Raw genomic sequence first — 27,640 nt, 5'->3', positions numbered from 1 at the left:
CAGCTCGATATGATTTAAAAATGTATGGCAGTATCCTCAACATTTTTTGGAAGTTACTTTTTCTTGGTCTTTTGAAAGAACATTTTGAGCTCCCCTTTTAAGCGAGAGGGAACCACAGCTTGATCTTTTTACAGCGACTCTACTTTGTCAGCTATGAAACAATTTAGGCTTCATCAAATGTTATAAAACCTCGTAAAATGGTTCTGCAGAGAGACATTGGGTCGCATGGTGTCAGTGTAATATCAAAAGTCAGCAGCACAATATGTTGTCGTCATTACATTGTGGTTCCACCTCTTCACAACATTTCACTTCGTTATTAGCAGTCTTTTCCGTTCGTATTGTTGATTACGTGATTATAAAATCTGCCATCATTTTTCCTATGCAAAAAGAAGGAACATATTAACATTTAGGAGCGTCCTGCATTTTGTTTTTACAACATATTCACTGTTTTTGCGATGGATTATTGATGATTTCGCATTTGATCATGGAACAAAGAAGACGCAAGCCACGGTGGGCACGAGGATACGTGGTTGGATGCGTTGTGGCTGTGTTTTTGTGGAGTGTGGCTTCAGCGCAATTAAGATATTCGATCCCCGAGGAAACTAACGAAGGAACTGTGGTTGGAAACATAGCAAAGGATCTGGGATTAGATAAAAGCACCCTGAAAGACAGGAAGTATCGGATTGTTTCAAGTGATGCGGATCCTCTTTTCCATGTGAATCAAAATGATGGCATCCTGTACGTGAGCCGAAAGATTGACAGAGAAGAAGTGTGCGCGCAGAGTAGTAAGTGTGTGATAAATGTGAAAACCGTCCTAGAAAACCCGCTGGAGGTTCACTATGTTGAAGTGGAAGTTCTGGATATAAATGACCATTCTCCTGCTTTCCCAGAGAAAGATAAAAGACTGGAAATTTCAGAGTCCGTGTTGCCCGGAGCACGATTTCAGCTAAAAGCTGCGCAGGATCGGGACAGTGGTCATTTCTCCGTGCAGCAATATAAACTCAGCAGCAACGATCATTTCCGTCTGGAGGTGAAGGATAAACGAGACGATGTTAAAATACCAATTTTGGTTGTGAAAAAATCATTAGACAGGGAAACTACTAAAAGCCATGCATTAATACTGACAGCGCTGGATGGAGGTAAACCTCCGAAATCTGGTAATATGAATATTCTCATAAATGTTTTGGATGTGAACGATAATGTACCTATTTTCTCAAAAGATGTTTATTCAGTGACACTAAATGAAAATGCTCCAGTAGGTACTACGGTCATACAGGTGAATGCAACTGATATAGATGACGGTCCAAACGGAGATGTAGTTTATTCATTCAGCAACAGTATGAATCAAAATATATTAAATATTTTTGACATTGATTCATTAACAGGAGAAATTACTGTTCAAGGTTTAATCGACTATGAGAAAATGGACGGATATGAGATAGAAATCGAGGCATCAGATAAAGGTACCGCTCCTCTAACTACAGAGAAAAGCGTCATTATCAAAATAGTTGATGTGAATGATAATGCACCTGAGATTGAGGTGACCTCATTTTCTAGCTCCATCCCTGAAGATTCCAGACCTGGAACTACAGTTGCCCTGATCAGTGTAAATGACTTGGACTCTGGTCTTAATGGGAAAATTATTTGTACTGTAAATGAGGATGTTCCTTTCACTTTATCACCATCCTTAAAAGATAAAATGTTTTCATTAGTGACCAAATCTCCTCTGGACAGAGAGAAACAGTCTCATTATGTCCTGACAATAACTGCAAAGGATGCTGGTCAACCTCCATTATCATCTGAAAAGACAATAAGCGTTGTGGTGTCAGATGTGAATGACAACAGTCCAGAGTTTTCACTGAGCCCGTATACTTTCTATGTCATTGAGGGTAATGATCCAGGAGCCTCAGTGTTTTCTGTTAAAGCTTCTGATCGTGATGACAATGACAATGCTCTTATATCCTACCATATTGTCAGAGATGGAGGCGGAGAAAATAAAGTGACATCATTTCTAAACATAAACTCTGATAATGGAGATATTGTGGCGCTGAAAAGTTTTGACTTTGAAAGCCTGAAAACTTTCCAGTTCCAAGTTGTCGCCACAGATTCTGGAACTCCATCACTGAGCAGCAATGTCACAGTGAACGTGTTCATTCTGGATCAGAACGACAACGCTCCAGTCATCCTGTATCCAGTCAGCTCCAACGGTTCTGCTGAAGGTGTGGAGGAGATTCCCCGCAATGTGAACGCAGGACTGGTGACTAAAGTCAGAGCCTATGACGCTGATATAGGATATAATGGCTGGTTGCTGTTTTCACTGCAGGAAGTTACTGACCACAGTCTCTTTGGTTTGGACCGCTATACAGGACAGATCAGAACACTTCGCTCCTTCACAGAGACAGACGAGGCTGAACATAAACTGATCATACTGGTGAAAGACAATGGCAACGTTTCCCTCTCAGCAACAGCTACTGTGATCGTCAAACTTGTGGAGCCCAAAGAAGCTTTTGCAGCTTCTGATGTTAAAAGTGCAGCAAAAGATGATGAAGATAATGATGTGACTTTTTACCTGATGATAACTTTGGGCTCAGTTTCTGTACTTTTTCTCATCAGTATCATCGTCCTGATTGCAATGCAGTGCTCTAAAACCACAGAGTATACTTCTAAATATCTACAAGAGACTAATTATGATGGGACACTGTGTCACAGCATCCAGTACAGATCTGGAGACAAACGCTACATGTTAGTTGGACCCAGAATGAGTATAGGATCTACTATAGTCCCCGGAAGTCATGCAAATACTCTAGTGCTTCCTGACAGGAGGAGAACATCTGGAGAGGTAAGACATATTTAAAGTATCATTCCTTTTTCCCCTCACAGATTTGCATTCATATTTAAGCATCAGACACATGGCATCTATATTTTGTGGAAATCAGCATCTTGTTAAACAATATCTAGTGCAAAATAGACAATGTTTATTGCACAACCAACAATATTTTCAAAATGTATTTAATATTCGTCAATTTCTCTGGACCCTATCTGAAAACATTTTTTGTACAAATTTTTATTTTTCCCCAAAACACAGTCACAGAAAGTAAAGTATGAATGCATTATTAAGTTGCTTAGGCAAATAAAACAATCCAGTTGGATAGAGGAGACATTGTGATTATGCTCAGAAAAAGACTACAATTTTTATGATTTAAAAGTGAATCTAATTCATATTACAGATTTACTGTTGTGGAACGTAATTTTCAGATTATAAAAGGTTGCATTTTTTGGAGCTTTTGTTTCTTTTTCCTGCAAATACTGGACACCATATCCTTTATCTGGGGCTTTGATGTGCCTTTAAAATGTTGAGATACTCTTTAGTTTTCCTTGGCAAACCTTGTCGTTTATGACATAATTTCAGTTAGATAAAGGGACTACTAGGTCTGAACGAGCTTGATGGCTGGATAGCAGTAAAGTTAGTTGGACTCGTTGTCCATGGTCCTGAAAGTGTTTCCTCTCATTTCCCAGCAAGTGTTCAAGAGTTGTAACCAATATAACAAAACATTTACCTTATCTCATTCATTTGATTTATACAATTTCATCACGAAGTAAATAATTAATGTTCCCATCTTCAGATTCAATTCTCTCAAAAAATGTGAAACTCTTTCTTTTCTGTCTATTAGAATGGGGTTTTGCGTTATGGAGTGAGCGTCTGTTTCTTACATTTCTATCCACTAGTTTTAGGTACTATATGAGAAAAAGAGCACACACAAACCAAAGATTAAAAATATTTGCAACTAGCTTCTAATTTTCTGCAGGGGGAATTTAGATCGCATGGTGTCAGTATAACAGAACAAATAAGGATTATATGAGCTTGTCGTCGTCGCACTTTGGTTCAGCCTCTCGGTGGCTCCGCCAGTTCGGTATTAACAGTCGTTTCTGAGCTTACTGCTGTTTTTGGAAAGACTCTATTGTCATCATGTCTGTCGCAGGAGGGTTACACCTTTTCAGACATTGACGTGTTGTACGAGATTATTACAATGTTTCATGTGAGTGAGTACTGATGATATCGCGTTCAACCATGGAACAAAGAAGGCATGAGAAAGGATGTGTGGCCGGCTGCGTGCTTGCTGTGTTTGTGTGGAGTGTGGCTTCAGCGCAATTGAGATATTCGATCTCGGAGGAAACTAACGAAGGAACTGTGATTGGAAACATAGCAAAGGATCTGGGATTAGATAAAAGCACCTTGAAAAACAGGAAGTATCGGATTGTTTCCAGTGATACGGATCACCTTTTCCATGTGAATCAAAACGATGGCGTCCTGTACGTGAGTCGAAAGATTGACAGAGAAGAAGTGTGCGCGCAGAGCAGTACGTGTGTGATAAATGTGAAAACCGTCCTAGAAAACCCGCTGGAGGTTCATGACGTTGAAGTGGAAGTTCTGGATATAAATGACCATTCACCTATTTTTCTGGAAAGAAATATTACGTTGGAGATTTCGGAGTCAGTATCGCCCGGAGCACGATTTCAACTAAAACCTGCGCAGGATCGAGACAGTGGTCATTTCTCCGTGCAGCAATATAAACTCAGCAGCAACGATCATTTCCGTTTGGAGGTTAAAGATAAAGGAGACGATGGTAAAATACCAATATTGGTTGTTAAAAAATCTTTAGATAGGGAAACTGCCGGGACTCACTCATTAATACTGACTGCCCTGGATGGAGGAAAACCTCCAAAATCTGGTGATATGAATATTCTAATAAATGTTCTGGACAATAATGATAACGCACCTGTTTTTACTCAAGATGCTTATTCTGTGACACTCAGTGAAAATGATCCAGTAGGTACTACAGTCATACAGGTGAATGCAACTGATTTAGATGAAAGTTCAAATGGAGATGTAGTTTATTCATTCAGCAACAGTATGAATCAAAAAATATTAAAACTTTTCGACATCAATTCGCTAACAGGAGAAATTACTGTGAAAGGTTTAATAGACTATGAGGAGAAGGACAAATATGAGATAGAAATTCAGGCATCAGATAAAGGTTCCGCTCCTCTAACTACAGAGAAAAGCGTCATCATCAAAATAGTTGACGTGAATGATAATGCACCTGAGATTAAGGTGACCTCATTTTCCAACTCCATCCCTGAAGATTCCAGACCTGGAACTACAGTTGCCCTGATCAGTGTCAATGACTTGGACTCTGGTCTGAATGGGAAAATTATTTGTACTGTAAATGAGGATGTTCCTTTCACTTTATCACCATCCTTAAAAGACAAAATGTTTTCATTAGTGACCAAATCTCCCCTGGACAGAGAGAAACAGTCTCATTATGTCCTGACAATAACTGCAAAGGATGCTGGTCAACCTCCATTATCATCTGAAAAGACAATAAGCGTTGTGGTGTCAGATGTGAATGACAACAGTCCAGAGTTTTCACTGAGCCCGTATACTTTCTATGTCACTGAGGGTAATGATCCAGGAGCCTCAGTGTTTTCTGTTAAAGCTTCTGATCGTGATGACAATGACAATGCTCTTATATCCTATCATATTGTCAGAGATGGAGGTGGCGAAAATAAAGTGACATCATTTCTCAACATAAACTCTGATAATGGAGATATTGTTGCGCTGAAAAGTTTTGACTTTGAAAGCCTGAAAACTTTCCAGTTCCAAGTTGTCGCCACAGATTCTGGAACTCCGTCACTGAGCAGCAACGTCACAGTGAACGTGTTCATTCTGGATCAGAACGACAACGCTCCAGTCATCCTGTATCCAGTCAGCTCCAACGGTTCTGCTGAAGGTGTGGAGGAGATTCCCCGCAATGTGAACGCAGGACTGGTGACTAAAGTCAGAGCCTATGACGCTGATATAGGATATAACGGCTGGTTGCTGTTTTCATTGCAGGAAGTTACTGACCACAGTCTCTTTGGTTTGGACCGCTATACAGGACAGATCAGAACACTTCGCTCCTTCACAGAGACAGACGAGGCTGAACATAAACTGATCATACTGGTGAAAGACAATGGCAACGTTTCCCTCTCAGCAACAGCTACTGTGATCGTCAAACTTGTGGAGCCCAAAGAAGCTTTTGCAGCTTCTGATGTTAAAAGTCCAGCAAAAGATGATGAAGATAATGATGTGACTTTTTACCTGATGATAACTTTGGGCTCAGTTTCTGTACTTTTTCTCATCAGTATCATCGTGCTGATTGCAATGCAGTGTTCTAAATCCACAGACTATACTTCTAAATATTTGCAAGAGACTAACTATGATGGGACACTGTGTCACAGCATCCAGTACAGATCTGGAGACAAACGCTACATGTTAGTTGGACCCAGAATGAGTATAGGATCTACTATAGTCCCTGGAAGTCATGCAAATACTCTAGTGCTTCCTGACAGGAGGAGAACATCTGGAGAGGTAAGAAATATTGATTTTATTTTATTTTTTTCATTTAATTTTGTTTTGTCAAAGAATTGCATTCATAGTCAAGTACTTGCAATGTTTTGTAGAAACTTGCATTTTCGTCAGCAACACATTAGGCAAAACTTTCATTTAATCAGCAGACAATATCCCCCAAATTTTCACTGTTATAAACAGCGAAACGCACTAAGACATTATTTTCTTCGTTTTTACACTTTTGTTCTTTGTACACTTGAAGAGTTTTAAGAGAATTCTGCTGTGATTGAATGCCCAACCACAATTTCTCAGGGGCTTGGTTGATGAGCAGCATTATTCCTCAAACAGGAGCTGACTGTTTTTTTTATGCACATGAGAATGACCACTATACTCACACCCCACTCTAGCCACTACCGTAAAATGCAAACCGTCGTACCAAATGTAACCAGACTCAGCTGCAGTCGGTTATGATCGCTGTTCTTGGTGCTGAAGGGGTTAATCTCACTATCTTGTTTATCCCTAAAATATAACGACCATAAAACCCGAAAAGTAAATTATCTCTGTGATTTAATTCACGGAATTTGATCAAAGCAGCTAGATACGATTAAAAAAAATGTAAGGCAGTATCCTCAAACATTTTTAAAATATTTTTTTTCTTGATCCTTTGAAAGAAAATGTTGAGCTCCCCTTTTATACGAGAGGGAACCACCGCTTGATATTTTTACAGCGACTCTACTTTGTCAGCTATAAAACAATTTAGACTTCATCAAATGTTATAAAACCTCGTAAAATAGTTCTGCAGAGAGACATTGGGTCGCATGGTGTCAGTGTAATATCAAAAGTCAGCAGCACAAGATGTTGTCGTCATTGCATTGTGGTTCCACCTCTTCACAACATTTCACTTCATTATTAGCAGTCTTTTCCGTTCGTATTGTTGACTACGTGATTACAAAATCTGCCATCATTTTTCCTATGCAAAAAGAAGGAACATATTGACATTTAGGAACATCCTGGATTTTGTTTTTACAACACATGCACTGTTTTTGCGATGGCTTCTTGATGATTTCGCATTTGATTATGGAACAAAGAAGACGCAAGCCACGGTGGGCACGAGGATATGTGGTTGGATGCGTTGTGGCTGTGTTTTTGTGGAGTGTGGCTTCAGCGCAATTAAGATATTCGATCCCCGAGGAAACTAACGAAGGAACTGTGGTTGGAAACATAGCAAAGGATCTGGGGTTAGATAAAAGCACCCTGAAAGACAGGAAGTATCGGATTGTTTCAAGTGATGCGGATCCTCTTTTCCATGTGAATCAAAACGATGGCATCCTGTACGTGAGCCGAAAGATTGACAGAGAAGAGGTGTGTGTACAGAGCAGGACCTGTGTGATAAATGTGAAAACTGTGCTGGAAAACCCGCTGGAGGTTCATTATGTTGAAGTGGAAGTTCTGGATATAAATGACCATTCACCTATTTTCCCAGAGAAACATAAAAGACTGGAGATTTCGGAGTCTGTTTTACCAGGAGCACGATTTCAGCTTAAACCCTCACGAGATCGAGACAGTGGTCATTTCTCCGTGCAGCAATATAAACTCAGCCAGAACGATCACTTCCGTTTAGAAGTTAAAGATAAAGGAGATGATGGTAAAATACCAATATTGGTTATTCAGAAATCTTTAGACAGAGAAACTACAGAAATTCACTCATTAATACTGACTGCCCTGGATGGAGGTAAACCTCCAAAATCTGGTGATATGAATATTGTGATAAATGTTTTGGACATTAATGATAACGCGCCCGTTTTTATTAGAGAGGATTATTCTGTGACACTCAAGGAAAATGCTCCTGTAGGTACTAAAGTCATTCAGGTTAATGCAACTGATTTAGATGACGGTCCAAACGGAGATGTAGTTTATTCATTCAGTAACAGTATGAATCAAAAAATATTAAACCTTTTTGACATCAATTCATTAACGGGAGAGTTAATGGTTAAAGGTGTAATAGACTATGAAGAGAAGGACAAATATGAAATAGAAATTCAGGCTTCAGATAAAGGTCTCGCTCCTCTAACTACAGAGAAAAGCGTCATTATCAAAATAGTTGACGTGAATGATAATGCACCTGAGATTGAGGTGACCTCATTTTCTAGCTCCATCCCTGAAGATTCCAGACCTGGAACAACAGTTGCCCTGATCAGTGTAAATGACTTGGACTCTGGTCTGAATGGGAAAATTATTTGTACTGTAAACGAGGATGTCCCGTTCATTTTATCACCATCCTTAAAAGATAAAATGTTTTCATTAGTGACTAAATCTCCTCTTGACAGAGAGAAACAGTCTCATTATGTCCTGACAATAACTGCAAAGGATGCTGGTCAACCTCCATTATCATCTGAAAAGACAATAAGCGTTGTGGTGTCAGATGTGAATGACAACAGTCCAGAGTTTTCACTGAGCCCGTATACTTTCTATGTCACTGAGGGTAATGATCCAGGAGCCTCAGTGTTTTCTGTTAAAGCTTCTGATCGTGATGACAATGACAATGCTCTTATATCCTACCATATTGTCAGAGATGGAGGTGGAGAAAATAAAGTGACATCATTTCTCAACATAAACTCTGATAATGGAGATATTGTTGCGCTGAAAAGTTTTGACTTCGAAAGCCTGAAAACTTTCCAGTTCCAAGTTGTCGCCACAGATTCTGGAACTCCGTCACTGAGCAGCAACGTCACAGTGAACGTGTTCATTCTGGATCAGAACGACAACGCTCCAGTCATCCTGTATCCAGTCAGCTCCAACGGTTCTGCTGAAGGTGTGGAGGAGATTCCCCGCAATGTGAACGCAGGACTGGTGACTAAAGTCAGAGCCTATGACGCTGATATAGGATATAATGGCTGGTTGCTGTTTTCACTGCAGGAAGTTACTGACCACAGTCTCTTTGGTTTGGACCGCTATACAGGACAGATCAGAACACTTCGCTCCTTCACAGAGACAGACGAGGCTGAACATAAACTGATCATACTGGTGAAAGACAATGGCAACGTTTCCCTCTCAGCAACAGCTACTGTGATCGTCAAACTTGTGGAGCCCAAAGAAGCTTTTGCAGCTTCTGATGTTAAAAGTGCAGCAAAAGATGATGAAGATAATGACGTGACTTTTTACCTGATGATAACTTTGGGCTCAGTTTCTGTACTTTTTCTCATCAGTATCATCGTGCTGATTGCAATGCAGTGCTCTAAATCCACAGACTATACTTCTAAATATCTACAAGAGACTAATTATGATGGGACACTGTGTCACAGCATCCAGTACAGATCTGGAGACAAACGCTACATGTTAGTTGGACCCAGAATGAGTATAGGATCTACTATAGTCCCTGGAAGTCATGCAAATACTCTAGTGCTCCCTGACAGGAGGAGAACATCTGAAGAGGTAAGGACATTTCTGTCAAAAACATTGCTTTTTATCAGATGAAATATTTTTCATTTCTTTGTTCATTAATTAGTTCAGTCACCCACTCTGCATATATTGCATTTGTTTGGCATCATGCTGGGGGTCACTTGAAATTTACGGTTTGCAGTTCAAGTTTTGATCATATTGTCTGGTCATGCAAAGTCATAACTAGATGAGCAGATTATTGGTTACAATCCTTTCTTTTTCATGACTATCTCTTTTTCACTCTGCTCTGTTAAATATATGCCAGTATTACAACATACTTAGATTTATCAATTTACAGTTTGGACAGGTCAAACAATCTGCATTTTCACGCAGATCATCAAGTGACATTCTCTTTTCTGGCTTCTGCAATGTAAGGGAAGACGTTTTTTGTAAATGGATATCAAATTAATTAAATATAAATATATAATGTGGAAGCATCACTCACTATGCAGGATTTTTACGTGACCATTCCCATTCATTAAAAAAAATAAAAAAATAAAAAAAAAAAAAATAAATAAAAATAATAATAAAAAAAAAAAAAAAATCGAAATTTGGCTTGTTAAAGTAGCTGAAAAAGGTGTGTCATTATCATCCGATCCCCTACTGCACCACAGGAATTAAAGACTCAAACATAAAACGTTGTAATTATGGTGTAAAACTAGCAGTATAAACTTTGATTTCCTTGTAATAAGCGACAGGATCGCGTGGTGTCAGTGTGCGGGTTAAATAAGGGCTTCATTTGTCGTCACTGCAGTTTGGTTCAACCTCTTTATCGCAGTCTGAGTCTGATACTGACAGAATCGCATTGAGTTGCTGCTGCCTTCACGAGCATTTTCCCGGATATCTAACATTTCTGAATGAGCCTGCATATTTGCATAACCGGGTTTGTTGGAATGCTTTTTTACGTCACTCATCCCGCGAGGAATTTCTCAATTTTGTTTTGATAATGGAACAAAGAGGATGCGAGCGAACAACGGCGCGAGGACGGTGGATCGGCTGCGTGGTCGCTGTGCTTTTGTGGAGTGTGGCCTCGGCGCAATTAAGATACTCAATTTCTGAGGAAGTTAAAGAAGGAACTGTGGTTGGAAACATAGCAAAGGATTTGGGATTAGATAAAAGCACTCTGAAAGACAGGAAGTATCGGATTGTCTCCAGTGCGGCAGATCCTCTTTTTTACGTGGATCAGAACGATGGCATCCTGTACGTGAGCCGAAAGATAGACAGGGAAGAGGTGTGTGCACGGACCAGTACGTGTATTATAAATGTAAAAACTGTTCTGGAAAACCCGTTGGAGGTTCATTATGTTGTTGTGGAGGTGCTGGATATAAATGACCACGCCCCCACTTTCCCAGAGAAAGAGACAACATTAGAGATTTTCGAGTCTGTGTTACCTGGAGTGCGGGTTCCCCTACAACCCGCACGAGATCCAGACAGTGGTCCTTTTTCTATTCAACAATATAAACTTAGCTCTAATGACCACTTTCGTTTAGAAGTTAAAGATAAAGGAGAAGATGGTAAAATACCTGTACTGATTGTTCAAAAGTCTTTGGATAGGGAAATATCGGGAAGTCACATATTGGTACTGACGGCCCTGGATGGAGGTAAACCTCCGAAATCTGGCGACATTAACATTCAAATAAATGTTCTGGATGTAAATGACAACGGACCCGTATTTTCTAAAGATATTTACTCAGTGATGCTCAATGAAAATGCTCCAGTAGGCACAACAGTCATTCAGGTAAATGCAACTGATTTAGATGACGGACCAAACGGAGATGTAGTTTACTCATTTAGTAACAGTGTGAATCGTAAATTATTTAAGGTCTTTGAAATAAACCCATCAACAGGTGAGATAACGGTTAAAGGTTTAATAGACTATGAGGAGAAGGACAAATATGAAATTGAGATCCAAGCCTCAGATAAGGGTTTGGCTCCAATGACTACACAAAAAAGTGTCGTCATCAAAATAGTTGACGTGAATGATAATGCACCTGAGATTGAGGTGACTTCATTTTCCAGCTCCATCCCTGAAGATTCCAGACCTGGAACTACAGTTGCCCTGATCAGTGTAAATGACTTGGACTCTGGTCTGAATGGAAAAGTTATTTGCTCTTTAGGTGAGGATGTTCCTTTTGCTTTATCACCATCTTTACAAGATAAAATGTTTTCATTAGTGACCAAATCTCCTCTGGACAGAGAGAAACAGTCTCATTATATAATAACAGTAGTTGCAAAAGATGCTGGCCAACCGTCTCTGTCAACTGAAAAGACAATAAGCGTCGTGGTGTCAGATGTGAATGACAACAGTCCAGAGTTTTCACTGAGCCCGTATACTTTCTATGTCACTGAGGGTAATGATCCAGGAGCCTCAGTGTTTTCTGTTAAAGCTTCTGATCGTGATGACAATGACAATGCTCTTATATCCTATCATATTGTAAGAGATGGAGGTGAAGATAATAAAGTGACATCATTTCTCAACATAAACTCTGATAATGGAGATATTTTAGCGCTGAAAAGCTTTGACTTTGAAACCCTGAAAACTTTCCAATTCCAAGTTGTCGCCACAGATTCTGGAACTCCGTCACTGAGCAGCAACGTCACAGTGAACGTGTTCATTCTGGATCAGAACGACAACGCTCCAGTCATCCTGTATCCAGTCAGCTCCAACAGTTCTGCTGAAGGTGTGGAGGAGATTCCCCGCAATGTGAACGCAGGACACTTGGTGACTAAAGTCAGAGCCTATGACGCTGATATAGGATATAACGGCTGGTTGCTGTTTTCACTGCAGGAAGTTACTGACCACAGTCTCTTTGGTTTGGACCGCTATACAGGACAGATCAGAACACTTCGCTCCTTCACAGAGACAGACGAGGCTGAACATAAACTGATCATACTGGTGAAAGACAATGGCAACGTTTCCCTCTCAGCAACAGCTACTGTGATCGTCAAACTTGTGGAGCCCAAAGAAGCTTTTGCAGCTTCTGATGTTAAAAGTGCAGCAAACGATGATGAAGATAATAATGTGACTTTTTACCTGATGATAACTTTGGGCTCAGTTTCTGTACTTTTTCTCATCAGTATCATTGTGCTGATTGCAATGCAGTGTTCTAAAACCACAGACTATACTTCTAAATATCTACAAGAGACTAATTATGATGGGACACTGTGTCACAGCATCCAGTACAGATCTGGAGACAAACGCTACATGTTAGTTGGACCCAGGATGAGTATAGGATCTACTATAGTCCCTGGAAGTCATGCGAATACTCTAGTGCTCCCTGATAGGAGGAGAACATCTGAAGAGGTAAGACATATTTAAAGAAGCATTGTTTTTCCACCAAAGATTTTTATTTATATATATAAGCATTAGGCACGCGTGAATATATTTCTTTGTTTTTACATGTATATTTGACAAGAGCTGCACAATTTTACCTTCAAAGTTTGGTTGTAAGTTTATCGTAAAGGTATTTTCTCCTTTAATATACTATAGAGTCACAGAAAATATGAATGCATGAAGTTGCTGAAGCCCATGAAAATTAAGTGCGTTAATATAGTGGTGACATCATGATCCTCAACTAACATAAATTCATATTTTCTGCCGTCAAACGTACTTTTAAGTTCAAGAAAACTGATGTGTCTGATGCCATTTATTTGTTTTTCCTGCACACCCTGTAGTATATTCTTTTTTGCGGGGCCTTGGTATGACTTTGAAATGTAAAGCTTCTCTTTAGTTGTCTTTGGCAAAAATTGTATGGTATATTTTCCTTTAAAATATAATGATTATAAGGTCTGGACGAGGTTGTTATCTGGACAAAAGTCTATTTAGTTGCAATCGCTGTCCGTGGTGCTGAATATGCTTGCAGTTACTTTATCTCAGTCTTGGAAATCTGTTTAATCACATGAAGTCAATATTTCATATTCCTGAGTAAAAGATTCAATCTTGTCGAAAAGTTTTCTTTTCTATTTATGACAAGGAAGTTTCGTTTTCAGAGTGAGTATCCTCCTCGTTCATTTACAATTCTGGATAGTTTTGATGTGAATAAGAAACACAAAAATGCATACATAAATCTAAGGTTCAACAAATGTGCTACTATCCTCCGATTTTATGCAGTGGGGGGTTATGTCGCATGGTGTCAGTATAACAGAAAAAGTGAGCATTACATTTGCTTGTTTGATTGCATTTTGGTTCAGCCTCTTGGTGGCTCCGCCGGTTCTGTATTAACAGTCGTTTCTGAGCTCTCTGCTGCCTTTAGAAACACTCTATTGTCTATCGTAGGGAGAGTGTGAAACGTTTTACACATGGACGTGTTCTTTCGATGCTGATTTTTTCTTGTGAGTGGGTACTGATGATATCGGGTTTAACCATGGAACAAAGAGGGCACGAGAAACGAAGGATGCGAGGATGTGTGACCGGCTGCGTGCTTGCTGTGTTTTTGTGGAGTGTGGCTTCAGCTCAATTGAAATATTCGATCTCCGAGGAAACTAACGAAGGAACTGTGGTTGGAAACATAGCAACGGATCTGGGATTAGATAAAAGAACCCTGAAAGACAGGAAGTATCGGATTGTTTCAAGTGATGCGGATCCTCTTTTCCATGTGAATCTAAACGATGGCGTCCTGTACGTGAGCCGAAAGATTGACAGAGAAGAGGTGTGCGCGCAGAGCAGTACGTGTGTGATAAATGTGAAAACGGTGCTGGAAAACCCGCTGGAGGTTCATTATGTTGAAGTGGATGTACTGGATATAAATGACCATTCACCTACTTTCCCGGAAAGAAATATTACGTTGGAGATTTCGGAGTCAGTATCGCCCGGAGCACGATTTCAACTAAAAGCCGCACGGGATCGAGACAGTGGTCATTTCTCCGTCAAACAATACAAACTCAGCCACAACGATCATTTCCGTTTGGAAGTTAAAGATAAACGAGACGATGTTAAAATACCAATATTGGTTGTCCAAAAGTCTTTAGACAGAGAAACTGCAGGAATTCAGTCGCTAATACTGACTGCTCTGGATGGAGGTAAACCTCCAAAATCTGGTGATATGAAGATTCTGGTAAATGTTTTGGATGTTAACGATAATGCACCTATTTTCTCTAAAGATGCTTATTCTGTGACGCTAAATGAAAATGCTCCAGTAGGTACAACAGTCATTCAGGTAAATGCAACTGATTTAGATGAGGGTTCAAACGGAAATGTAGTTTACTCTTTTAGCAAGAGCATGAATCAAAATATGTTAAATCTATTCAATATCAATTCATTAACAGGAGAGTTAACTGTGAACGATTTAATAGACTATGAGGAGATGGATGAATATGAGATAGAAATTCAGGCATCAGATAAAGGGTTCGCTCCTCTAACTACAGAGAAAGGCGTCATTGTCAAAATAGTTGACGTGAATGATAATGCACCGGAGATTGAGGTGACCTCATTTTCCAGCTCCATTCCTGAAGATTCTAGACCTGGAACTACAGTTGCCCTGATCAGTGTAAATGACTTGGACTCTGGTCTTCATGGAAAAGTTATTTGTAGTGTAAATGAGGATGTTCCTTTCACTTTATCACCATCCTTAAAAGCTAAAATGTTTTCCTTAGTGACCAAATCTCCTCTGGACAGAGAGAAACAGTCTCATTATGTCCTGACAATAACTGCAAAGGATGCTGGTCAACCTCCATTATCATCTGAAAAGACAATAAGCGTTGTGGTGTCAGATGTGAATGACAACAGTCCAGAGTTTTCACTGAGCCCGTATACTTTCTATGTCACTGAGGGTAATGATCCAGGAGCCTCAGTGTTTTCTGTTAAAGCTTCTGATCGTGATGACAATGACAATGCTCTTATATCCTATCATATTGTCAGAGATGGAGGTGGAGAAAATAAAGTGACATCATTTCTAAACATAAACTCTGATAATGGAGATATTGTGGCGCTGAAAAGCTTTGACTTTGAAAGCCTGAAAACTTTCCAGTTCCAAGTTGTCGCCACAGATTCTGGAACTCCGTCACTGAGCAGCAACGTCACAGTGAACGTGTTCATTCTGGATCAGAACGACAACGCTCCAGTCATCCTGTATCCAGTCAGCTCCAACGGTTCTGCTGAAGGTGTGGAGGAGATTCCCCGCAATGTGAACGCAGGACACTTGGTGACTAAAGTCAGAGCCTATGATGCTGATATAGGATATAACGGCTGGTTGCTGTTTTCACTGCAGGAAGTTACTGACCACAGTCTCTTTGGTTTGGACCGCTATACAGGACAGATCAGAACACTTCGCTCCTTCACAGAGACAGACGAGGCTGAACATAAACTGATCATACTGGTGAAAGACAATGGCAACGTTTCCCTCTCAGCAACAGCTACTGTGATCGTCAAACTTGTGGAGCCCAAAGAAGCTTTTGCAGCTTCTGATGTTAAAACTGCACCAAAAGATGATGAAGATAATAATGTGACTTTTTACCTGATGATAACTTTGGGTTCAGTTTCTGTACTTTTTCTCATCAGTATCATCGTGCTGATTGCAATGCAGTGCTCTAAAACCACGGACTATACTTCTAAATATCTACAAGAGACTAATTATGATGGGACACTGTGTCACAGCATCCAGTACAGATCTGGAGACAAACGCTACATGTTAGTTGGACCCAGAATGAGTATAGGATCTACTATCGTCCCTGGAAGTCATGCAAATACTCTAGTGCTCCCTGATAGGAGGAGAACATCTGAAGAGGTAAGACATATTTAAAGCATTGTTTTTTTCCCTAAAGATTTATATTCATATTTAAGCATTAAGCACATATGAACATGTTTTTTTGTTTTTACATACATACATAAGAGCTGCACAATTTTACCTTCAAAGTTTGGTTGTAAGTTTATCGTAAAGGTATTTTCTCCTTTAATATACTATAGAGTCACAGAAAATATGAATGCATGAAGTTGCTGAAGCCCATGAAAATTAAATGCGTTAATATAGTGGTGACATCATGATCCTCAACTCACATAAATTCACATTTTCTGCCGTCAAACGTACTTTTAAGTTCATGAAAACTGGTGTGTCTGATGCCATTTATTTGTTTTTCCTGCACACCCTGTAGTATATTCTTTTTTGCAGGGCCTTGGTATGACTTTGAAATGTAAAGCTTCTCTTTAGTTGTCTTTGGCAAAAATCGTATGGTATATTTTCCTTTAAAATATAATGATTATAAGGTCTGGACGAGGTTGATATCTGGACAAAAGTCAATTTAGTTGCAATCGCTGTCCGTGGTGCTGAATATGCTTGCAGTTACTTTATCTCAGTCTGGTAAATCTGTTTAATCACATGAAGTCAATATTTCATATTCCTGAGTAAAATATTCAATCTTGTCGAACAGTTTTCTTTTCTATTTATGACAAGGAAGTTTCGTTTTCAGAGTGAGTATCCTCCTCGTTCATTTACAATTCTGGATAGTTTTGATGTGAATAAGAAACACAAAAATGCATACATAAATCTAAGGTTCAACAAATGTGCTACTATCCTCCGATTTTATGCAGTGGGGGGTTATGTCGCATGGTGTCAGTATAACAGAAAAAGTGAGCATTACATTTGCTTGTCGTGATTGCATTTTGGTTCAGCCTCTTGGTAGCTCCGCCGGTTCTGTATTAACAGTCGTTTCTGAGCTCTCTGCTGCCTTTAGAAACACTCTATTGTCTAATGTAGGGAGAGTGTGAAACGTTTTACACATGGACGTGTTCTTTCAGATTACTGCGATGCTGATTTTTTCTTGTGAGTGAGTACTGATGATATCGGGTTTAACCATGGAACAAAGAGGGCACGAGAAACGAAGGATGCAAGGATGTGTGACCGGCTGCGTGCTTGCTGTGTTTTTGTGGAGTGTGGCTTCAGCTCAATTGAAATATTCGATCTCCGAGGAAACTAACGAAGGAACTGTGGTTGGAAACATAGCAACGGATCTGGGATTAGATAAAAGAACCCTGAAAGACAGGAAGTATCGGATTGTTTCAAGTGATGCGGATCCTCTTTTCCATGTGAATCTAAACGATGGCGTTCTGTACGTGAGCCGAAAGATTGACAGAGAAGAGGTGTGCGCGCAGAGCAGTACGTGTGTGATAAATGTGAAAACGGTGCTGGAAAACCCGCTGGAGGTTCATTATGTTCAAGTGGATGTCCTGGATATAAATGACCATTCACCTACTTTCCCGGAAAGAAATATTACGTTGGAGATTTCGGAGTCAGTATCGCCCGGAGCACGATTTCAACTAAAAGCCGCACGGGATCGAGACAGTGGTCATTTCTCCGTCAAACAATACAAACTCAGCCACAACGATCATTTCCGTTTGGAAGTTAAAGATAAACGAGACGATGTTAAAATACCAATATTGGTTGTCCAAAAGTCTTTAGACAGAGAAACTGCAGGAATTCACTCGCTAATACTGACTGCTCTGGATGGAGGTAAACCTCCAAAATCTGGTGATATGAAGATTCTGGTAAATGTTTTGGATGTTAACGATAACGCACCTATTTTCTCTAAAGATGCTTATTCTGTGACGCTAAATGAAAATGCTCCAGTAGGTACAACAGTCATTCAGGTAAATGCAACTGATTTAGATGAGGGTCCAAATGGAGATGTAGTTTACTCTTTTAGCAAGAGCATGAATCAAAATATATTAAATCTATTCAATATCAATTCATTAACGGGAGAGTTAACTGTGAAAGCTTTAATAGACTATGAGGAGATGGATGAATATGAGATAGAAATTCAGGCATCAGATAAAGGTCTTGCTCCTCTAACTACAGAGAAAGGCGTCATTGTCAAAATAGTTGACGTGAATGATAATGCACCTGAGATTGAGGTGACCTCATTTTCTAGCTCCATTCCTGAAGATTCCAGACCTGGAACTACAGTTGCCCTGATCAGTGTCAATGACTTGGACTCTGGTCTTAATGGGAAAATTATTTGTACTGTAAACGAGGATGTCCCGTTCATTTTATCACCATCCTTACAAGATAAAATGTTTTCATTAATGACTAAATCTCCTCTGGACAGAGAGAAACAGTCTTATTATGTCCTGACAATAACTGCAAAGGATGCTGGTCAACCTCCATTATCATCTGAAAAGACAATAAGCGTTGTGGTGTCAGATGTGAATGACAACAGTCCAGAGTTTTCACTGAGCCCGTATACTTTCTATGTCACTGAGGGTAATGATCCAGGAGCCTCAGTGTTTTCTGTTAAAGCTTCTGATCATGATGACAATGACAATGCTCTTATATCCTATCATGTTGTCAGAGATGGAGGTGGAGAAAATAAAGTGACATCATTTCTAAACATAAACTCTGATAATGGAGATATTGTGGCGCTGAAAGGTTTTGATTTTGAAAGCCTGAAAACTTTCCAGTTCCAAGTTGTCGCCACAGATTCTGGAACTCCGTCACTGAGCAGCAACGTCACAGTGAACGTGTTCATTCTGGATCAGAACGACAACGCTCCAGTCATCCTGTATCCAGTCAGCTCCAACGGTTCTGCTGAAGGTGTGGAGGAGATTCCCCGCAATGTGAACGCAGGACACTTGGTGACTAAAGTCAGAGCCTATGACGCTGATATAGGATATAACGGCTGGTTGCTGTTTTCACTGCAGGAAGTTACTGACCACAGTCTCTTTGGTTTGGACCGCTATACAGGACAGATCAGAACACTTCGCTCCTTCACAGAGACAGACGAGGCTGAACATAAACTGATCATACTGGTGAAAGACAACGGCAACGTTTCCCTCTCAGCAACAGCTACTGTGATCGTCAAACTTGTGGAGCCCAAAGAGGCTTTTGCAGCTTCTGATGTTAAAAGTGCAGCAAAAGATGATGAAGATAATAATGTGACTTTTTACCTGATGATAACTTTGGGCTCAGTTTCTGTACTTTTTCTCATTAGTATCATCGTGCTGATTGCAATGCAGTGTTCTAAAACCACAGACTATACTTCTAAATATCTACAAGAGACTAATTATGATGGGACACTGTGTCACAGCATCCAGTACAGATCTGGAGACAAACGCTACATGTTAGTTGGACCCAGAATGAGTATAGGATCTACTATAGTCCCTGGAAGTCATGCAAATACTCTAGTGCTCCCTGACAGGAGGAGAACATCTGAAGAGGTAAGGACATTACTGCCAAAAAACATGGCTTGTTATCAGATGAAATTTTATTCTTTTTTTTTGTTGTTTAATTTTCAGTCACCTACTCTGCATATACTGCATTTGTTTGGCATCATGCTGGGGTAGGACACTTGAAATTTGCATTTTCAGCTAAAGTTTTGATCATATTGTCCGGTTAACCAAAGTCAGAACTAGAAGAGCAGAAAATTGGTTATAAGGTATATGCTGAATCATCCCTTCTTTTAATGGATTTCTCTTTTTCCCTGTGCTCTGTTAAATATATGCGAGTATTACAATATACTTAGATTCATCAATATACAGTTTGAACAGGTCAAACAATCTGCATTTTCACGCAGATCATCAAGTGACATTCTCTTTTCTGGCTTCTGCAATGTAATAATGGGAAGACGTTTTTCTGGGATTGTAATGAGCGTTTTTTGCTGTCCATGGTCCTGAAAAGTTTTGCGTCCACCTCCGGAGTTCTAATCTGAAATAATAAAGCGAGTGTTTTTGTAAATTAATATCAATTTAATTAAATTCAAATTTACAACGTGGAAGCATCACGCACTATGCAAGATTTTTACGTGACCATTTCCTTTAAAATAAAATCTAAATTTTGCTTGTTAAAGTAGCTGAAAAAGGTGTCTCATTACCTAATGTTTATCCGATCCCCTACTGCACCACAGGAATCAAGACTCAAACATAAAACTTTGTAATTATGGTGTAAAAATAGCAGTATAAACTTTGATTTCCTTGTAATAAGCAACAGGATCGCGTGGTGTCAGTGTGCGGGTTAAATAAGGGCTTCATTTGTCGTCACTGCAGTTTGGTTCAACCTCTTTATCGCAGTCTGAGCCTGATACTGACAGAATCGCATTGAGTTGCTGCTGCCTTCACGAGCATTTTCCAGGATATGTAACATTTCTGAATGAAGCTGCATATTTGCATAACCGGGTTTGTTGGATTGATTTATTACGACACTCATCCCGCGAGGAATTTCTCAATTTTGTTTTGATAATGGAACAAAGAGGATGCGAGCGAACAACGGCGCGAGGACGGTGGATCGGCTGCGTGGTCGCTGTGCTTTTGTGGAGTGTGGCCTCGGCGCAATTAAGATACTCAATTTCTGAGGAAGTTAAAGAAGGAACTGTGGTTGGAAACATAGCAAAGGATTTGGGATTAGATAAAAGCACTCTGAAAGACAGGAAGTATCGGATTGTCTCCAGTGCGGCAGATCCTCTTTTTTACGTGGATCAGAACGATGGCATCCTGTACGTGAGCCGAAAGATAGACAGGGAAGAGGTGTGTGCACGGACCAGTACGTGTATGATAAATGTAAAAACTGTTCTAGAAAACCCGTTGGAGGTTCATTATGTTGTTGTAGAGGTGTTGGATATAAATGACCACGCCCCCACTTTCCCAGAGAAAGAGACATCGTTAGAGATTTCAGAGTCCCTTTTGACCGGAGCACGTATTCCTCTACAACCCGCACGAGATCCAGACAGTGGTCCTTTCTCTATTCAGCAATATAAACTTAGCTCGAATGACTACTTTCGTTTAGAAGTTAAAGACACAGGGGAAGATGGCAAAATACCTGTACTGATTGTTCAAAAATCCTTAGATAGGGAAATTTCAGGAAGACACTTATTGGTACTGACGGCCCTGGATGGAGGCAAACCTCCGAAATCTGGAGACATCAATATTGTAGTGAACGTTCTGGATGTAAATGATAACGGACCCGTATTTTCTAAAGATGTTTACTCAGTGATGCTCAGTGAAAATGCTCCAGTAGGCACAACAGTCATTCAGGTAAATGCAACTGATTTAGATGACGGACCAAACGGAGATGTAGTTTACTCATTTAGTAACAGTGTGAATCGTAAATTTTTTAAGCTCTTTGAAATAAACCCAGTAACAGGTGAGATAATGGTTAAAGGCTTAATTGACTACGAGGATAAGGATAAATATCAAATTGAAATTGAAGCATCAGATAAAGGTCTGGCTCCTTTGTCAACCCAAAAAAGTGTCATTATCAAAATAGTTGACGTGAATGATAATGCACCTGAGATTGAGGTGACCTCATTTTCCAGCTCCATCCCTGAAGATTCCAGACCTGGAACTACAGTTGCCCTGATCAGTGTAAACGACTTGGACTCTGGTCTTAATGGAAAAGTTATTTGCTCTGTAAATGAGGATGTTCCTTTCATTTTATCACCATCTTTACAAGACAAAATGTTTTCATTAGTTACAAAATCTCCGCTGGACAGAGAGAAACAGTCTCATTATATAATAACAGTAATTGCAAAAGATGCTGGTCAATCATCACTGTCGTCTGAAAAGACAATAAGCGTTGTGGTGTCAGATGTGAATGACAACAGTCCAGAGTTTTCACTGAGCCCGTATACTTTCTATGTCACTGAGGGTAATGATCCAGGAGCCTCAGTGTTTTCTGTTAAAGCTTCTGATCGTGATGACAATGACAATGCTCTTATATCCTATCATATTGTCAGAGATGGAGGTGGAGAAAATAAAGTGACATCATTTCTAAACATAAACTCTGATAATGGAGATATTGTGGCGCTGAAAAGCTTTGACTTTGAAACCCTGAAAACTTTCCAGTTCCAAGTTGTGGCCACAGATTCTGGAACTCCGTCACTGAGCAGCAACGTCACAGTGAACGTGTTCATTCTGGATCAGAACGACAACGCTCCAGTCATCCTGTATCCAGTCAGCTCCAACGGTTCTGCTGAAGGTGTGGAGGAGATTCCCCGCAATGTGAACGCAGGACACTTGGTGACTAAAGTCAGAGCCTATGACGCTGATATAGGATATAATGGCTGGTTGCTGTTTTCACTGCAGGAAGTTACTGACCACAGTCTCTTTGGTTTGGACCGCTATACAGGACAGATCAGAACACTTCGCTCCTTCACAGAGACAGACGAGGCTGAACATAAACTGATCATACTGGTGAAAGACAATGGCAACGTTTCTCTCTCAGCAACAGCTACTGTGATCGTCAAACTTGTGGAGCCCAAAGAAGCTTTTGCAGCTTCTGATGTTAAAAGTGCACCAAAAGATGATGAAGATAATAATGTGACTTTTTACCTGATGATAACTTTGGGCTCAGTTTCTGTACTTTTTCTCATCAGTATCATCGTGCTGATTGCAATGCAGTGTTCTAAAACCACAGATTATACTTCTAAATATCTACAAGAGACTAATTATGATGGGACACTGTGTCACAGTATCCAGTACAGATCTGGAGACAAACGCTACATGTTAGTTGGACCCAGAATGAGTATAGGATCTACTATAGTCCCTGGAAGCCACGCGAATACTCTAGTGCTCCCTGACAGAAGACGTACAGCTGAAGAGGTAAGAATGGTCACTTTATTTAAAAGCAAGTTCTGATATGAATCACAGACATTTGAGATACCAATCCTACTGATGTACGTGTCCATACATTTCAGAATCACATCACCTTTTCAGAAAAGTTGCATAAAAATATGCATAACCACAAGAATATGCAGTTTAACCATCGTAGAGAAATGAGGGGCTTGTTCGATGATCAGATGGCTGATTTAAGTTGTTGGTTTGCAGGTTGTTGTATTGGAGGTTCAAACACAAACCGGAGTTTTCACTGATTAGCACATTACATATTAGACTACTAATAACGTGTTGTGTTGGCACTTTAATGTTGGTAAGGTATGTAGTTAAAATTCAAATTATCTAATAAATCTTTAAAAAACAATACTTTTTTGTAATTAATACAAATGTGTCATTAAGACAGATTTAATTCAAAACAGCAAATAATAAATATCTCAATATTGTGATTGTCAAAGTTGTGGAAGAGAAAAGGGCTTTTGCAGCTTTTGATGTTAATAGTGAAAAAAGGTTGACTTTTTGCTTGAAGGTAACTATGGGCTCAGTTTTAGCACTTTTCTTATTCAGAATCTTTGTTTTAATTGCAAAGCAGTGCTAAAATACCAGAGACTATTCATCCAAATACAATAAACAAATTATGATGGGGCACATACACGGCATCAAGCACAAATCTGGAGTCAAAAGATACAAGTTAGCTGCACTGAAAACGAGGATCCAATGTACTACAGTCCTGGGAGGTAATATTAAGGGTCTTGTGATCTTTTACGGAGGTAACAAGAATACAATATTACCGCTGCCTGTTGTTTTAGTTTTACGAAATAACTGTATTGCTATCTGAATACATATGAGTGTAAAAAAAACATGGTATAATTTAGTGCACTAACACTGAAAAATGTTGCGGGAAAAAACAGTTCTCTCTTTTTAAGGTGCCACTGAACCAACTTTGGCAATTGTGAATGACTTGTAGTTTCAGTGACAATAATTTCAAGGGGTTAGTTGTCGTAAAGAATTCACTGGCCCTCATTTTGTAATTCTTATTAACCTCTTAGAATCACGTACACACTGAAGTCAAGTCGTTTAGTATCATGACAACTTATATGTTCTCTAGCTGACATCATGCTCTGTATAATGTTGTTTTCTTTTTGTTGGGTAGCTGCAGATATCCAGTACATGTAAATGCAGTTTTCCATAAAGCTCAAGTGTGCAGGAATTGGTTCATAATGCGTGCATTCTAATTTAAGAAAAGGCGCCTGGTTGTGGTCGGGAATGTCGCTGTCAGTGGTGCTGAAAGTTGTATTTTAAAAGGCAGCCATTTTATTTGAAGTGCCACAGAAGTAAGAACTTAGATATTGTGTAAATTGTTCAAAAAATATATTTTCTGAAGGAGGACTGATTGGTACTCTTACCCACTGTTTCATAAGAGCGACTGTTAATATGATATGAATTTCTATATACCGATAGGCTGTTTGTCGCTTTCACATATGTTTACGTTTAGGTGTGTCTTTTATCAATTTGACTATATATTTAGATACAGGTTATTGTAATAACGGTGTGCATCGCATGGTGTCGGTATGAAGGCCAAAAAAAGTCTCTATTTTGTTTCGTCATCGCCAATCGGTCCAACCCTACATTTTGGCATTTCTTATAAGGAGCATTAACACGAAACGAGCTCTTCGTCGTTCCCAGGTGCTGTGTTAGCAATGGATCGGAATGGAGCTGACCAAAGTTTCTAAACTACACAATAATTGACCGTGGAATAATTTATTTTTTTCTGCACACAATGGGACAACGCGGATGGCAACCGTGGATCGAGCGATGGAGATGCGTCGCATGCCTCGCAATGGTAATGTTTTGGAGCGAAGCCTCGGCTCAGATCAGATATTCCATCTCCGAAGAGGTAAAAGAACGAAGTGTTGTTGGAAATATTGCAAAAGACTTGGGAATTGATAAGGCTACGCTGAAAGAGAGAGAGTATCGCATTGTTGGCATCTCAACGGAACCCCTGTTTCATTTGAATCAAGACGACGGTATCCTGTATGTCAGTAGGAAATTGGACAGGGAGGAGATATGTGAACGAAGCAACGCTTGTATCGTCAACCTGAAAACCGTGCTGGAAAATCCTCTGGAAATTCATTATGTGGCCGTAGAGGTGCTGGATGTAAACGATCACTCCCCCGTCTTCCCAGAGAAAGAGAAACGGCTTGAAATATTTGAATCGACATTACCGGGAGCCAGATTCCAGCTCCAACCTGCACGTGACCCGGATGGTAGTCAGTTTTCTGTTCAGCAGTATAAATTAAGTCACAATGATCACTTTCGCTTGGAAGTTAAAGAGAGAGGCGAAGACCGTAAGACGCCCTTTCTGGTTTTACAAAAGCAGTTAGATCGAGAGGGTATGAGAGAACACAAGCTTCTGCTTACTGCTATTGATGGTGGGAAGCCGGCTAGGTCTGGAACAATAGAAATACTGATTGAGGTACTTGACGTTAACGACAATTCACCAGTGTTCACACAGGATGTATATTCTGCTATGTTAAATGAAAACGCAGCCCCTGGCACGCTAGTTGTTCAGGTTAACGCGACTGATTTGGATGAGGGTGTCAACGGGGAAATTGTTTACTCATTTGGTAAGGAAGTGGATGTAAATTTGCAAAAAATATTTGACATAGACTCGAGAACAGGCAAAATGAAAGTGATCGGTGAAATTGATTTTGAAGAAAATGAAAACTATGAAATTGATATTACAGCATCAGATAAGGGCACTATCCCTTTATCCACAGACAAAACTGTGATAATAAAAGTAATCGATTTTAACGATAACCCCCCCGAGATTGAAGTTACATCATTTTCTAAATCAGTTCCCGAGGATTCTAGAATCGGAACAACAGTAGCTCTGATCAGCGTGAATGATCTGGATTCAGGCCCACGTGGAAAAGTTTCCTGTTTCATACGCGAGGATGTTCCTTTCGCTATATCTCCATCCATGCAAGATAATATGTACGCCATAGTGACCAAATCCCTGCTGGACAGAGAAGAAAGGTCTTTTTATGGACTTACAGTTGTTGCAAAGGACACTGGTGTGCCATCACTCTCATCTGAAAGTACAATAACTGTGATTGTATCAGATGTGAATGATAACCGTCCACATTTTTCACTAAGTCCGTATACGTTTTATATTACTGAAAATAATGACCTAGCAGCGCCATTATTTTCAGTTAGAGCATCTGATCCTGATGATAGTCATAATGCACATATTGTATATCATATCACCCGGGACAGCAGTGAGGGCAGTATTGGTTTATTTTTAAATATTAACTCTGATAATGGAGATATTGTGGCGCTGAAAAGTTTCGACTTTGAAACCTTGAAAACTTTCCAGTTCCAAGTTGTCGCCACAGATTCTGGAACTCCGTCACTGAGCAGCAACGTCACAGTGAACGTGTTCATTCTGGATCAGAACGACAACGCTCCAGTCATCCTGTATCCAGTCAGCTCCAACGGTTCTGCTGAAGGTGTGGAGGAGATTCCCCGCAATGTGAACGCAGGACTGGTGACTAAAGTCAGAGCCTATGACGCTGATATAGGATATAACGGCTGGTTGCTGTTTTCACTGCAGGAAGTTACTGACCACAGTCTCTTTGGTTTGGACCGCTATACAGGACAGATCAGAACACTTCGCTCCTTCACAGAGACAGACGAGGCTGAACATAAACTGATCATACTGGTGAAAGACAATGGCAACGTTTCCCTCTCAGCAACAGCTACTGTGATCGTCAAACTTGTGGAGCCCAAAGAAGCTTTTGCAGCTTCTGATGTTAAAAGTGCAGCAAAAGATGATGAAGATAATAATGTGACTTTTTACCTGATGATAACTTTGGGTTCAGTTTCTGTACTTTTTCTCATCAGTATCATCGTGCTGATTGCAATGCAGTGCTCTAAATCCACAGACTATACTTCTAAATATCTGCAAGAGACTAACTATGATGGGACACTGTGTCACAGTATCCAGTACAGATCTGGAGACAAACGCTACATGTTAGTTGGACCCAGAATGAGTATAGGATCTACTATAATCCCTGGGAGTCATGCAAATACTCTAGTGCTTCCTGACAGGAGGAGGACATCTGGAGAGGTAAGACAATTTTGCAGAATGGCCCGAGCTGATCAATGGATGTAATTATTTTGTATTATTCATTGTATATAGGTTGCAATCGAATCAAGATCACGTCTAATCCTAGTGCATGTCATAAAATCTGAAAAAAAGTATTAAATTCACTCTTTTG

The 27,640-nt window shown here is 39.9% G+C and overlaps 3 protein-coding genes across 20 annotated transcripts in view; all 3 read left to right on the top strand.

Moving 5' to 3' along the window:
- LOC138211026 (protocadherin alpha-C2-like) overlaps window positions 1-27,640 on the top strand; it is a 222,628-nt gene that overhangs the window by 53,973 nt on the left and 141,015 nt on the right. Inside the window, exon 1 of one of the 18 annotated variants that reach the window (XM_069170559.1) lies at window positions 3,961-6,412. The exons of 12 other annotated variants lie outside the window; for them this stretch is intronic. In XM_069170559.1, the coding sequence (XP_069026660.1) occupies window positions 4,052-6,412 (2,361 nt within the window). In that variant the 5' untranslated portion in view covers window positions 3,961-4,051. Of the gene's footprint in view, window positions 1-3,960; window positions 6,413-10,617; window positions 13,134-14,049; window positions 16,552-17,529; window positions 19,974-20,916; window positions 23,349-25,064; window positions 27,490-27,640 lie in introns of those variants that run through there. 5 more of the 18 variants (XM_069170562.1, XM_069170541.1, XM_069170547.1 and 2 more) reach the window with 5 other exon arrangements.
- LOC138211028 (protocadherin alpha-3-like) lies at window positions 328-2,869 on the top strand. Its single transcript, XM_069170576.1, has one exon. The coding sequence runs from the start codon at window positions 467-469 to the stop codon at window positions 2,852-2,854; it is 2,388 nt and encodes a 795-aa protein (XP_069026677.1). The 5' UTR covers window positions 328-466; the 3' UTR covers window positions 2,855-2,869.
- Window positions 7,281-10,331, top strand: LOC138211027 (protocadherin alpha-3-like). The gene has a single exon (XM_069170575.1). It carries the CDS (start codon window positions 7,424-7,426, stop codon window positions 9,863-9,865), a length of 2,442 nt encoding a protein of 813 aa, XP_069026676.1. The 5' UTR covers window positions 7,281-7,423; the 3' UTR covers window positions 9,866-10,331.

This window comes from Embiotoca jacksoni, unplaced genomic scaffold, assembly GCF_022577435.1.
Source record: "Embiotoca jacksoni isolate LCO1_2020_lvr unplaced genomic scaffold, fEmbJac1.0.p SCAF_5, whole genome shotgun sequence".
NCBI classification, from domain to species: Eukaryota; Metazoa; Chordata; class Actinopteri; family Embiotocidae; genus Embiotoca; species Embiotoca jacksoni.
This window is presented reverse-complemented; position numbering and strand designations above follow the sequence as displayed.